General features: G+C 42.2%; 1 protein-coding gene across 2 annotated transcripts in view; it reads left to right on the plus strand.

Annotated features, from left to right (window-relative positions):
• The first annotated feature begins 582 nt into the window (after positions 1–582).
• LOC122809435 (transmembrane protease serine 13-like) overlaps positions 583–13,044 on the plus strand; it is a 548,009-nt gene continuing 535,547 nt past the window's right edge. For both annotated transcript variants that reach the window (XM_044080945.1, XM_044080946.1), the window contains exon 1: positions 583–781. In XM_044080945.1, coding sequence (XP_043936880.1) covers positions 779–781 — 3 coding nt within the window. In that variant the 5' untranslated portion in view covers positions 583–778. The remainder of the gene's footprint in view (positions 782–13,044) is intronic.

The raw sequence follows: 13,044 nt of genomic DNA on the forward strand, positions 1-13,044 counted from the left end.
TAAATTTGTAAGGCAACATTTAAAACGTGTCCCTATTTTTGAGCCTTTGTCCCCCATTATTTATGGCTTTGTGCAGATTTCTTGCTCTGAGAAGTTGAGAGGTACGCAGTAAGAAGGAATTTTGCAGAAGAGAGAGAGAAGAGGAGAAAAAGCATCAGAGAATGGTGAAGGGATGGTAGTCCATGAGGTATAATTAATACAGAGAAGGGGCTGGTAAGAGGGCAGTTAATCAACAGGGTCCACATACCAGACTGTCCACATATGTGTACTTGTTCTGTGTGTGTCTAAAGGCGAAAGTGTGGGACTCAGTCTATAGAGAACTGTAGTAAGATTTGGGACAGTCATTGTGCACTACAGATACCGCCCTCCCAACGAAAACACCAGGGTCACCAGCGCCCAGTACAGGTGTCTTCCCCGAATCATTGCCCCATTTGTGGGTCATCCTCCCAATGGGTTGTGTACGTCTCTGCATGAGCTGCATTTTAGCTGTAGGTATTGAAAACGGCAGGTTACTTTGCCCACAACCTTTAGCAATGCTCAGTATGAGCCAGACGGTTCAGGTGGAGCTACAGGTTTATCCAGTTCCACTAAGAATGTGATGAAGCCGCAGGTTGTTTGGTTGGCAAGTTTTAGCAGTCCTTCCTTGACGTCGAAATAAGCACTTCACTTTTATCGGCTAAATAATGTTGCAAGTGCCATAATTCATCTTATAAAGTGACTGTCTGGATTCTTAACCTTTCGACCTCTTTTCAGAATAACACAACGTGGGGATCCTACTATGGTATGTATATGTCTGACTATTTACGATATATTTTCTGTTATCCTGTTCCTACATCCGTTTGCCATATTTTATTTATGAACTTCACTGCCGGGTGTTTTTTCTCATTGCTATTTATAAGGCCACTCTTGTGTATGTATGGTTTAGGATGCCTTCGGAGGAGGAGTGGGCAAAACTTTGGAGGGGCAGTACTGTGGCTGCTGTTTAGATTTAGAATTGCGGTTTATCTACGATTTTTTAAATGTGATCCTCATATATAAAACTGAAAAAGGGTGTCCGTGCTGATTTATCTCACAATATTAAAAGTTTAATTTTCTAGTGCATTTTTACTCTCAAAAATCTGCTAAAATGTAAAAACTCAACATTTTCTTACCATTTTATTAACCATACCATGAGTGACAGAAATATCTACTCAACCTCGGTTCAGTGTGAATGCAATTTTAAGTACTGAATGCCGATCCACTGTGTTTGTATCATACCTCTCACCTGTTCACATTGTTGCATAATGTCCAGTATGTGCCACATAAAACTTGTAGTTTTCTGGATTTTTGAAGGAAATCCAGTGAGGATTGAATTCACTAAATAATGACAGGTGTTAGAGTTTCAGACTTCACATACTTCTGAAAATGCATGGTAACATAAAACTTTATACTCTGCCAACTTTCTAAGTTTATAAGAGCAATATTTATTGTCCCTGTTTGAGGGGGGGGGGGGGGGAGCTTTGTCCCTCATTATTTTTGGCTTTGTCCACATTTTTTGTGCTAAGAAGTTGGGATGTATGGTGTGTATCCACTGTATAGGTAGACCGTCTTCTTCTTCTTTCGGCTTTTTCCCGGTTAGGGGTCGCCACAGTGGATAACCTGTCCGCTCGGAATACTTAGCAAGCTTGAAAGTGGATTCAAATTAAATGCATTACAGTTTGGTAACCGAATCAGTTATTATCGGGTGGAACTCTTTTACATAGGTAATTGTCTACATGCAGCATATGTGTAAAGGCAATTTGCATAATATTATCTATCAGGGATTTTTTCCTGATTTTTATTCAGGGACAGTTTCCCTGATGATATATAAATTTGCCGACAGCAATTATAATAAAGAATACAAACTTTGTATATTTTCTGTAATGAGTGCAATATTAAGAAGTGTGGAGTAATTGCCAAGAACTACTAACCTACCCAGCATCACTGCCAGCAATGATACTGTTGTAAATCTCTGGTTATTGTTTCATGGATTAGGGTTAAGTTTTAAAATCTTGGACAAGAGCTGAACAAGAAGGCACTGCCACAGAGGGACTGGTGGAAGATGTTAAATGAGTGGATGAGATAAAGGGAGAAATGTGTGCTATCTGAAAGCTGTGAATTATTTATTTTACAGACAGGGTTGTGGGGCAGTTGAAATGACTTGCAGGAAAAAAAAAAGTGAAGGGGGGTTAAAGGTGCTTGGGATGAAACCAGTAATGGAGGGAAAGAGGAAGGGCAACTACATGGGAACTAGCTTGAATACCTGGGTGGGCTTTGTGAATCATTATCTGTTTCTTCTGATTTCTTACAGAAAATGTAAATTATGGCATTGTGCATCCTGCAGAATAACTACACCTTCCATTTTGTACTTCTTTTTCCTTTTTTATTCATAAAGTACTTAAGCACAGGTTTTGAGGATAAAAGAAACATTTAACCCAACAAAGCACTGAAAGATGATAACCAAAACACAGCTTTACAAGAGCAGTACCTTACCAACTGAATTGTTTCTCTTCTTGTCCAATACAGATGATTTTTTTTCTGAACTAGGCCTGCATGATAGTTCATTTATGGGATGAAAAGGGTTTGGGGGCATTCCTAGTACAATAAAAGCACATTACAACAGCAGACCAGATGTTATTCATTATTTTTATTAGTCCTGCTTCATCCTACCCAGGGTTGCAGGAGCTAGAGCCCATCACAACAAGGAAGAACCAATCTTAGATGAGACATTAGTCTCTTCCTTGGATACCATACAAATACAGTGCAAAAAGAATGTGTGTGTGTATGTGTATATATATATATATATATATATATATATATATATATATATATATATATATATATATATATATATATATATATATATATATATATATATACATGACATTGAAGCAAAGCTGATTTATTATTAAATGAAACCAATGTTGGACATTGCATTTACTGAATAGGATCATACTAGGCTTATGACCAAAGCAGATCATCAAGAAACTCATCTGTGTCAACCAATACTAGTGGGAGAATTAACAGTATTCCCCATTAAGTAGACTTTCTACATGTATCTCTAGTAAACATTTCTGATTACCTATCCAGTCATCCAGGCGGGTTTTAAAGGTTACTAGGGAAGTATTGTGATATTTAAGGCCAGCCTATTCTAGAAACTGAAATATGTTTGGTTAAGGATACATTGGGTTGGGTATCTGTCATGCCAGCTAGTATTGCTGAAGTGATGTTGTATGTTTAGATGTTTGCTTTACCCCTTGTTCTATATGGGTTATTAATGCCATGGAAACTTAAGCAAAGATCACCATTCAGAAGTCTATATGACCTTGAGTAAAGGGATATAGCTTTTAATCTGTCAGATCTCTTTCAGTACCCTTAGTAAGAAAACATTGAGGTCTGTTAAGCTGGTTTAGTTGACTGGTGATATAATGCCAGAGGATGCATTATATGCAGTGATCAGCCTAGTAATGGATGAATTAAGTGGAACTATAGCAAGCTGTGTAAGGTAGAAGGATTTTTTGACCATCACAGAGATATGATAGCCAAAGGAGTCTGTTCTCAACATATGTACCGAAGTCCATGACGGTTGTGGCAAATTTAAGTGGAATGCTGTCAATGTGGTAAGCAGTAATGATGCTAGAGGTATCAGATGAAACTATGTTGCATTTCTTGGTACTGAGGGTAAGCCCATGATTAATGCACCAAGTATTTGTTTGGTCCCGCCCTTGCTGGCGAATTTGGGAATCAGAATGGAATTTGATAACTGTACCTCATTTGCAATCGTCAGCATACCCTTGTGAGACACCACTAGTGACAATTTCTGTCTAGAACAAATGCCTCCAGCATTAATGGTATGGGTTCTGTCAGGCAGCGAGTTGCCAATCCAGTTAGTCCTCTAGTGGGGGAGAGGGTGAAGACACACAACCTGTTTAATTCATTTGTCATCTGTACCTTACACCTTGGGTGTGGTTATAGTTAGTTATGGAGGAGGAAATAATTGCTCAGTCCTTTTATTGAATGGTACTGATTGGCCATTCAGAGGTGATGAGTCATAGTTTGACAGCCTGGTCATTGATACATTCCAGTGAACCCACTTATTTATACTCTGTCAGATAGGTTCATACTAGGCTATCTGCCTTAGGGCATTTATAAGCCTAGCCAGAGATGTGTGGCTTTCACCACCCCTTAGGTTGAAGAATACTATACCCATTAGTTTGCCATGCCTCTGTCCAGCAGTGATACAGAGATGATCCCCGGGGTAAACCTACGATCTCCCATCCACTGGTCAAGATTCCTCTTGAACAGAGCCAGCGAGGTGCTCTGTCTCACATGGGCCGGGATTCTGTTCCACAGCATAGGGAGTCTCTGGGTGATGAATCTGTCCCTCCAGCACATCCTATTTATATCCGTGTTGAGGTTTAAGTCTCTTGCTCTTGTGGCTCTGGTGGATTTGGATTTTTTGAGGTGGAGCATGTCCATTAATTCCGGGTTGGACATGGCCTTGTATGTCAGGCACAGGTCACCTCTGAGCAGACGGTATGCGACTGAATAGAGCTGGAGTTTCTTCAGTCGGGCAGCATATGGCATATTTTTGAGCCCCTTTATCCTTTTGGTGAGGAAATTTTGGGGTCTTTCCAATTGCTGCAGGTGTCGGGTAAGATACATTCCGAATGGGGCATTGTACTCAATCATTGGTCTGATAAGTGAAGAGTACAGGGAACAATGACCTCCCTTGATCTGGATGTGAATCCCTTCATAATCAGGTGGGCATTGTAGAAGGTCCTCCTAACCACTTTGGCAATGTGAGTGTCAAAAGAAAGGTTACTGTCAACTTGGGTCCCCAGGTCCCTGATAACCTCTTCTGTGCTTAATGGATTGCCACCTATGTGGTAACTTGGGGTTACCTTGTTTTTACCAAAGGGTATGACTATACATTTTTTGGCGTTTAGCTTAAGGCCATGGCTCTGGCACCAGTTATCCATTTCTATGAGACCTCTCTGAAGGATATCTGTGTCTGATGGATTTTCAACTATGGCACCCAGTTTGCAGTCATCTGCAAACTTTGTCAGCCACAATCCTCCTATGTTTGCCTGCACTTCTGAAAAGTAGATGCCGAACAAGAGGTGGCCCAGGACTGAGCCCTGTGGGACACTGCTTGTGACCGGCTTGGAGTCTGACATGGCACCAGCAACTCTAACCCTGTGGGTTCTGTCCTTGAGCCAGTTTGCAACCCATCTTGTGACATATGGGTTTACATTTAAGCTGGTGAGCTTTTCTATGATACCCGAGTGGGGTATTGTGTCGAAAGCTTTTGCCAGGTCAAGGTAGGCTGTGTGAACTGCCTTACCCTCATCAATGGCCTTGGTGACTGTTTCAAAAAAGTCGACCAAGTTCAAGAGGCATGATCTGCCCTTGACAAAGCCGAATTGGGTAGGATCCAATGTCTGTAGGTCCCCTATGTCTTTATTTATGAGTTCCATTATGATCCTCTCCATAGCTTTGCAGACCAGGCTTGTTAAGCTTATGGGGCGGTAATTACCAGGGTCCGTAGAAGCACCGCCTTTGTGGAGTGGGACCACAGTTGCCGTACGCCACTCTTTGGGTACGTATCCTGTGGTAAGGCTAAGATTAAACAGCAGCCTTATGTGTGGGTTTAGTTCCTCATTGAGTTCGTGTAGCACACAGCCGGGGACACCATCCAGTCCCATTGATGCTGTGTTTTTAGCTTTAGAGAGAGCAGCTCTCACCTGGGCATTTGAGATGATTGGGAGGCTACACTCTGCTGGGATAGATATTTCTCCTTTTGGGGGGGGGGGGGAGAAATTTTCACTGAACCTGTCTGCCAGTATGTTTGCAATGTCTGTGGGTTCAGTGATTTTTGTATCATTTTGGACTAATTCTGAGCATATCTGGGAGTTTCCACCCAGATTTCTAACATAGCTAAAGAAGGCCTTATGATTGTCTTTTGAGTCCTTGGCGATTTTTCTCTCAAAGTTGGCCTTGGATGATTTTATGAGTGATCGTAGTTTTTTACTAGTATAGATCAGAGATGTCTTCCCTTTTAGGGATTTTGCTCTATCTTGTAGTAGCTTTCTCTTCTTGTTGTAAAGTTTGTTTATGGCTGGGGTCCACCAGATTGGGCGCTTGCCTTTGGTGGAAAGGGTCTTGATTTTATTTGGGATTGCTTGATCCATGCAATCCTGGAGGTGCTCGTAGAAAGCATTTGTAAGGGATTCAGCAGCGTGGGTTGTGGTTTCCAATGGCTCAGGGGCCTTGAAGGGTACCACACCAGTCTTAAGAAGTGTGAAGTTGGCTTTTGAGAAGTTTTTCACTGTGGTCTTTTTTGTTGGGGGTGGGGGTGGGATGTGGATCTCCATTGAGATTAGTTTATGGTCTGATCTCACCAATGAGGGATATACTTCCGGTGTGGAGCATTTTGTCCCCATGTTTGTCATGATCAGATCTAGTATATTTTCACCTCTTGTGGGAATGGTGACAAGTTGTTCCATAGCATTTGAGTTTATGAACTCCAGGAACCTTTGGGCTAGGGTATTGGGGCTTGAGTAATGTTCCCAGTCTATGTTTGGGTAGTTGAAGTCACCCAATATGATGGTGTTTGGAGAGACATTTATACTCTCCAGTGTCTTCAGGAAGGCTGTGTGGGGTTCCTGAGTTTGAGAGGGTGGCCTGTAACATGCTACAAACTGTAGAGCAGTTTTGCCTATGGTTAATTGCACCTGAATGGTCTCTGATGCTTCGTGAGTTGCCACCAGCCTGGAGGTGTGGGTATCCTTGATGAATATGGATACACCCCCTCCTTTTGTGGTACGGTCCGGGTTTTGGGGCCGGAATGCATGAAATGAGGTAAAACCTGATAGTGCCGGGGTGCTCAAAGGAGCCTTGAACCAGGTTTCAGTCAAAGCACAGACATCAATGTTCTCCATACTGAGGAGGGCTTTGAGGGCGTGCATCTTGAGATTTAGACTTCTGGCATTGAGCAGCATTATCCTTAGTTTTTTTCCATTATTGTTTTCTAGGGCGGTGGGTTTAGAATTTGAGCCTTGTCTAAAAAAGGCACTATGGGGGTGGCAAGAGCCTTTGCCAATATCCGGAAACCCAGGGGTGACAGGTGCAAGCCGTCCCTTGCGAAGCAGCGTGGCTTGTCAAGCATGTCATTCCAGGCAGACAGACATTGGATCCCCTAGAATGACACCAGAAATTAAGCCAATTATTAAAACTGATCATTTTGTCTCTGTAGCTTTAGTGGGAGTTGTACTGGAGGAAATGGTATAGAACTTTCCATCTGACAGCTGTCAGGTTTTGAGCACACTTTTATGCTGACCAGCCAAAACTGAGAAAAATGCCATTTAAACTCATTCTGCCTCCCTGCAGCCCCAAACTCCTACATCTATATAGACCTGTGCTGGGGCTAGTCAGAGACCCCAGTTCTGCATTATTTTACTACGCTAGTAATTGATATATTTCTGTGGGTGAAATCTTGAACGTATACATAATATGGTGGTTAGTACATAGCCTTGTTGTGTTAGCTATGTTTGTTACTTTGAATTTAAACTCTTTCAGTATGGTGCAAGTTGTAGTATCAAGTGACTGTGTAGCCATGTTCTGTATGTTGTGACTGCTGTGTGTAATTTTTTGTGCAGATTTTTCAGTGAATTTGTCCTTAATTTCTGATGTGCACTGAGCAAAAAGGATCCATCTCACTGTAGATGGAATCGGCTAGCATGCTCATGGAATATGCAAGTTCATAGGTTGGTACTAGGCTATCGTCCCTAGGGCCTATACAAGCCTAGTCATAACAATTCCCTGGATATTTCTTCCCACAATATTTACTTCCCTGGACCCCTGTCTAGCAGGGCAACTGACGTGATCCCCAGGGTGAATTTCCTATCTCCCATCCAATCGTCAAGGTTCCTTTTGAAGAGGGCCAAGGAGGTGCTCTGCTTGACATGTATGGGCAGTCTATTCCAGAGTATGGGGAGTCTCGGCTCTGAGGGATTGGGATTTCTTTAAGTGGAGCATCTCCAACAGCTCAGGGTTTGGCATGGCCTAGTATGTTAAGCAGAGATCGCCTCTGAGTAGGCGATATGCCACAGAGTATAGCTGGAGATTTTTTAGATGGTCAGCATAGGGCATCTGCTTTAGGCCTGTGATTCTTTTAGTGAGGTATTTCTGCAACCTTTCCAGGTGTTGCAGATGTCTTGTGAGGTACATGCCAAGCGAGGCGTTGTACTCCATAATGGGTCTAATGAGGGATGAGTACAGTGGGACAATGACCTCCTTTTTTCTGGATGAAAATCCCTTAGTGATGAGGTGTGCCACATAGGGTTTCCTGACTGTTGTGGCGATGTGGTTATCAAAGGTGAGACCACTGTCCACCTGTGTCCCTAAGTCTCTCATCACACTTTCGGTGTTTAGTGTTCTGCCATCTATGCGGTAATTCATGGGTACATGGTTTTTCCCTAAGGGGATAACTATACATTTATTGGCATTAAGCTTAAGCCCATGGCTCTGGCACCAAGCATCTATTTCTGTAAGACCCTTTTGTAGAATATCCACATCATTTGGGAATTCAAGTCATCTGCAAACCTTATTAGCCAGAGTCCCTTAGTGTTGGCCTGTACTTTAGAGAAGTAGATGCCAAACAAGAGTGGTCCCAGGACTGAACCCTGAGGTACTTCACTTGTCTGGAGCTGGATTTGGAGTCCACTACTTTTATAGTCTGGGTTCTGTCAGTAAGCTAGTTGGCAACTCATCGAGTGATGTAGGGATTTATGCCCAGCTTAGTAAGTTTATCTATGATTCCAGAGTGGGGGGTGGTGTCAAAGGCCTTGGCGAGGTCCAGATAGGCTGTGTGGACCACCTTACCCTTGTCCACAGCTCTGGAGACTGATTCAAAGAAGTCAATCAGGTTCATGAGACAAGATCAGCCCTTCACGAACCCAAACTGGGTAAGGTCCAGTGTTTGAAGCTTGCCAATGTCTTTGTTTTTAAGCCCTTGCAGATCAAGCTCATCAGACTGATGACGGTAGTTCCTGGGATCCAAGGTGGATCCCCCCTTGTGGAGTGGGATAACTGTAGCTGTGCACCACTCAGTGGGCACGAAGCCTGAGGTGAGGCTATGATTAAACATGACACTTAGGTGAGGTGCCAGTTCATTTTGTAGTTCATGTAGTACACAGCCCGGGATGTCATCTGGTCCCATGGATGCTGTATTCATAGCTTTGGAGAGTGCAGTTTTGTACCTGTGTGGCCATGATTACCGGAATTTGGAAATCTTTTGGTATTGAGATGGGCCCTGTAGGGGGTGAGAGGGGGGTGAAGTTGGCACTAAATCGATCTGCCAGGATATTGGCAATATCCTTGGGATCAGTATATTTAATGCCTTTCTGTTGTAGCTCAGAGCATTGACATTTAGATTCTTGACATAACTATAGAATGTCTTCTGGTTGTCTTTGGGATTTTGGCAATTTTATTTTCGTAACTAGCTTTGGAGGATTTTATGAGGGAGCTCAGCTTCTTACTGAGGCTGGTAAGGGAGTTTTTTGCATCCTGGGATTTTCCTCTTTTCTGCAACAGTTTTTTCCTTCTGTTGTATAATTTGTTTATGGCAGGGGACCACCAGATTGTCTTCCTTTTTTTGGAGGAGAGCATCTTGATTCTATTTGGGATGGCACGATTTATGCACGAGTGGATGTGCTCGTACAGTGCCTTTGTGTAGGATTCAGCAGTCAAATTTTCAGCTCCCGTCTGCATGGGTGTCATGAAGTTTGTCACTTCTGACTTGAATAGCATGAAGTTGGCTTTGGAGAAGTTTTTTATGGAGGTTTCCTTACTGGGGGGTGGGGTTGGGATGTGGATGTTAAGGGTTTTTAGCTTATGGTCTGACCTGGAAAACGAGGGGGTGACCATAGGTGCGGAGCATCGATTTCCCATGTTGGTAATGACCAGATCTAGGATATTGGAGCCCCTGGTGGGACTATGGATTAGTTGATCCAGGGCATTGGAATTTGTTAATTCCAAGAACCGTTGGGCAAAGGTGTTGGTACACCTCTTTCTTGGAAGTTCTTTCCTGTACTGATGATGGCATACGTTGTATTGCATGGATGCTATGCACTGAAGTACTGATTGCTTTCCACTGAAGTAATGCCTTGGCAAAACAGTATAATTCATCTGGTTGCATAAATGCTGTGATACATTGCACATTCCATATTTGTGGAGATATAACCATAGAAAAGTTGGGTGTATAGGTGGCGGTATAGAAGGTCATTCTTCCAAGTGGAAAAATATCCAACTTCTGAAGTTATTGTAGAAAAATAGTTCATGTGTTAAACAGTCGAATTACTGAAGTGCAAAAGGTTGTGTTTTTAATGAGAAATGGCTTGTTTGTGGCTGAAAAAGCTGCAACTCTAATGACCTTGCTACCTTAAAATCCACGATTCATGTAGACTTCATGGTGTTCTAGGTTTGATCCATGTAAGTATCACAGTCTGGGTTAGATGCCTCATTTTGGGATGGAGTGTCAATGGAATTCTGTCAAGGATACTTGTATGAACTAATGGGCAGTTGTAAGATTCTCAGAAGTAATTGGTATTTGTAAGACAGTCAGAGCCACAATTTGAGCTGCATGGATGGTACTGGCATCAAATGCAGACTTTTGTATTTTTAGGTAGAGTTAAAGGCTATAAGTCAAATCTTGAGCATGTAGGCCCATGGGATTACAGAAAATGGATCTTATTACTAGTTCAGGCAGACTTTTTCATTTAGCCTGACAGTGCTGGCTGTCTTGAGTGTTGATTGGCCAGAGGAATAATGGGATTTATTAGACTATTATTGTAGATTGGTACCCTAACTGTTAACCTTCAGTCCAGTGAGAATTATCTCTATAAAACTACTATGGAATTGTTCTCTCACATTGTACAGATACTGTAATAGTCAATTGTAAGTTCCTTGGCAAAATCTCATCTGCTCCCAGCACCTTAATCTTCCTCAGAGCTGCATACCCTTTCCAACTTCTCTGCTGTTTCTTTACCGTTCTGTGCTCCCCTTGTCCACTGCCTTCCTAGACTCGTACCCTCATTTGTTTCTTTCCTGTCATTCCCAGCCTATTTTTACCAGGTCTCTTTCTGATGCCTTCCTTTCCTTGTACACTTGCAGAAATCTTCATTCCATTTTCATTATTTGCTGTTTTTTCTTCTGTTTCCAGTTGTCTTTCTAATGCATTTTGTTGCTTTACTTTTACACTTTCCCAATAACCCCCTTCCGTGTATGATCCTTGCTTTTCCTTTATTGCTGGTATCATTTCACTAGTAAACCAGACTGGTTTCTTTTTCTATCTTTGTAACCTTTTTCAGAACTTCTGCATATCACATTTTCATAATTTCCCAAAGGTCATCACTCCTTTATTCTCCTGACATCTTTCCAGCTCACCATTTGTTATTTTAATATTCTAAATATAGCCCCTCCAATAAACTGTCTGTAATTCCAGGCAGTGATCTTTTTGTCACATGGTTACTCAGTGATGATCACACTAAGATCTGTCCCCTCATTCCCTTGTATATTGAGTCAGATTAAAGATTCTTCTTTTCCTGGTTCTTACCAATTCCTTTTGTTTGAACCCTGCACTGTCAAGCACTTCATTCAGACTGCCCTAATGGCACACTTTAAAGGACAGAATGCCCCAGTATGTCTCTGGCAGGATGAGGATCCAATCATCACAGCTACCCTTTTCCTGCAAGTCAGTCCATTTGATTTCATCTTTGACTAGCATGCCATTCCTTGTATTTGCAGTAGGTGGCTGCAGGGTTCATTATAGCAGATTTTCCATTTTGCTGTAACTTTACTGATATGAACCTTATTTTAGCACTCACTTCCTCCTTGCCATCCGATATGATCCTAGTTATTCTCTACACTCCAGCTCCTCTTCCCATAGCCCTTCCTTATGTCTACTTCCATTTCTCTACCATCCGACCCATTCTGCTTCCACGAATATTATAAATGTCAGTACCACCTTGTCCCACCCCCTCTGTCAGTGTCCCTGATCTCCATTATTTCAATCACTTCAACCTCACTTTACAAGTTGGATGTATTTTATACTTTTTGATCTATTGAACATAGGGCAATATTGTCCTGCTTTCACATCTCCTTACTCTTTCCGTTCCAACCTTATAAAATGTTTTTGATCTTATCTTCTGACTTTCTCTCTGGATCTCTTCTGTTCATAAATAAGTGTCTTTACTCTGGTTCTTCTTTCTCTATTTCTTACATACTCAGCCAATCCCTTTCAGGATTTCTCCTCCTTATTTGCATCTGACTGTTAAGGATTACCATTTCCTTTCATCTCATGCTACTCTTTCTCCTTTTGTTTTGTCTGTAAATATAATCTTTCTGATACTTTATTCTCTGCAGCCTTCTTTACAGTCTTCCTGCCATCTAGTTTTACTGTCTTCCTTTAACCCCGGCATTCTGATGTTTTTTTTAACTCACCTTCACCTGTATCCCTCCTTTCCCCTACCATGTTTTGCTTTCCATGATGAGTTGTTCGCTTACCCCCCCTTCTAGTTTAAAGGCATACTTCAATGTGCGTTTTGGCCCCTGTTTTAACAGCACAGTTCCATGGGACCAAATTGAAACAGTCCTGTTGAAAAGCTTCTTGTATTCAAAGGCACCCAGACTCCCATTATTTCTATTGTTGGTTTCACACCCCACTCCTTCATTCAGCATTTAAACTGTCTAATCATCTCCATGCTGTTACTGCAGGTTTTGACATGTGACCCAATTCCTACATATGGCTAGTGCCTCTCCTCTTGTCTCCATTGCACCTTCTATGGCCACATCCACCAGGTAACAGGGGCCCATATGGACTATTTGTCATCAATCCTCTACTTGTGTCATTAGTTTGGTCACTGTAAGACCCCCCACTCCTGGTAACGGTTAGGCCGTGAACCTTGTCTACTTTCACCAAGCTTTTCTTTCTGTGCTCCTGCTCCCCATCTGAAATCTTAGTGA

The sequence above is a fragment of the Protopterus annectens genome, chromosome 8.part0 (genome assembly GCF_019279795.1).
Source record: "Protopterus annectens isolate FY-2018-M chromosome 8.part0, PAN1.0, whole genome shotgun sequence".
NCBI classification, from domain to species: Eukaryota; Metazoa; Chordata; order Ceratodontiformes; family Protopteridae; genus Protopterus; species Protopterus annectens.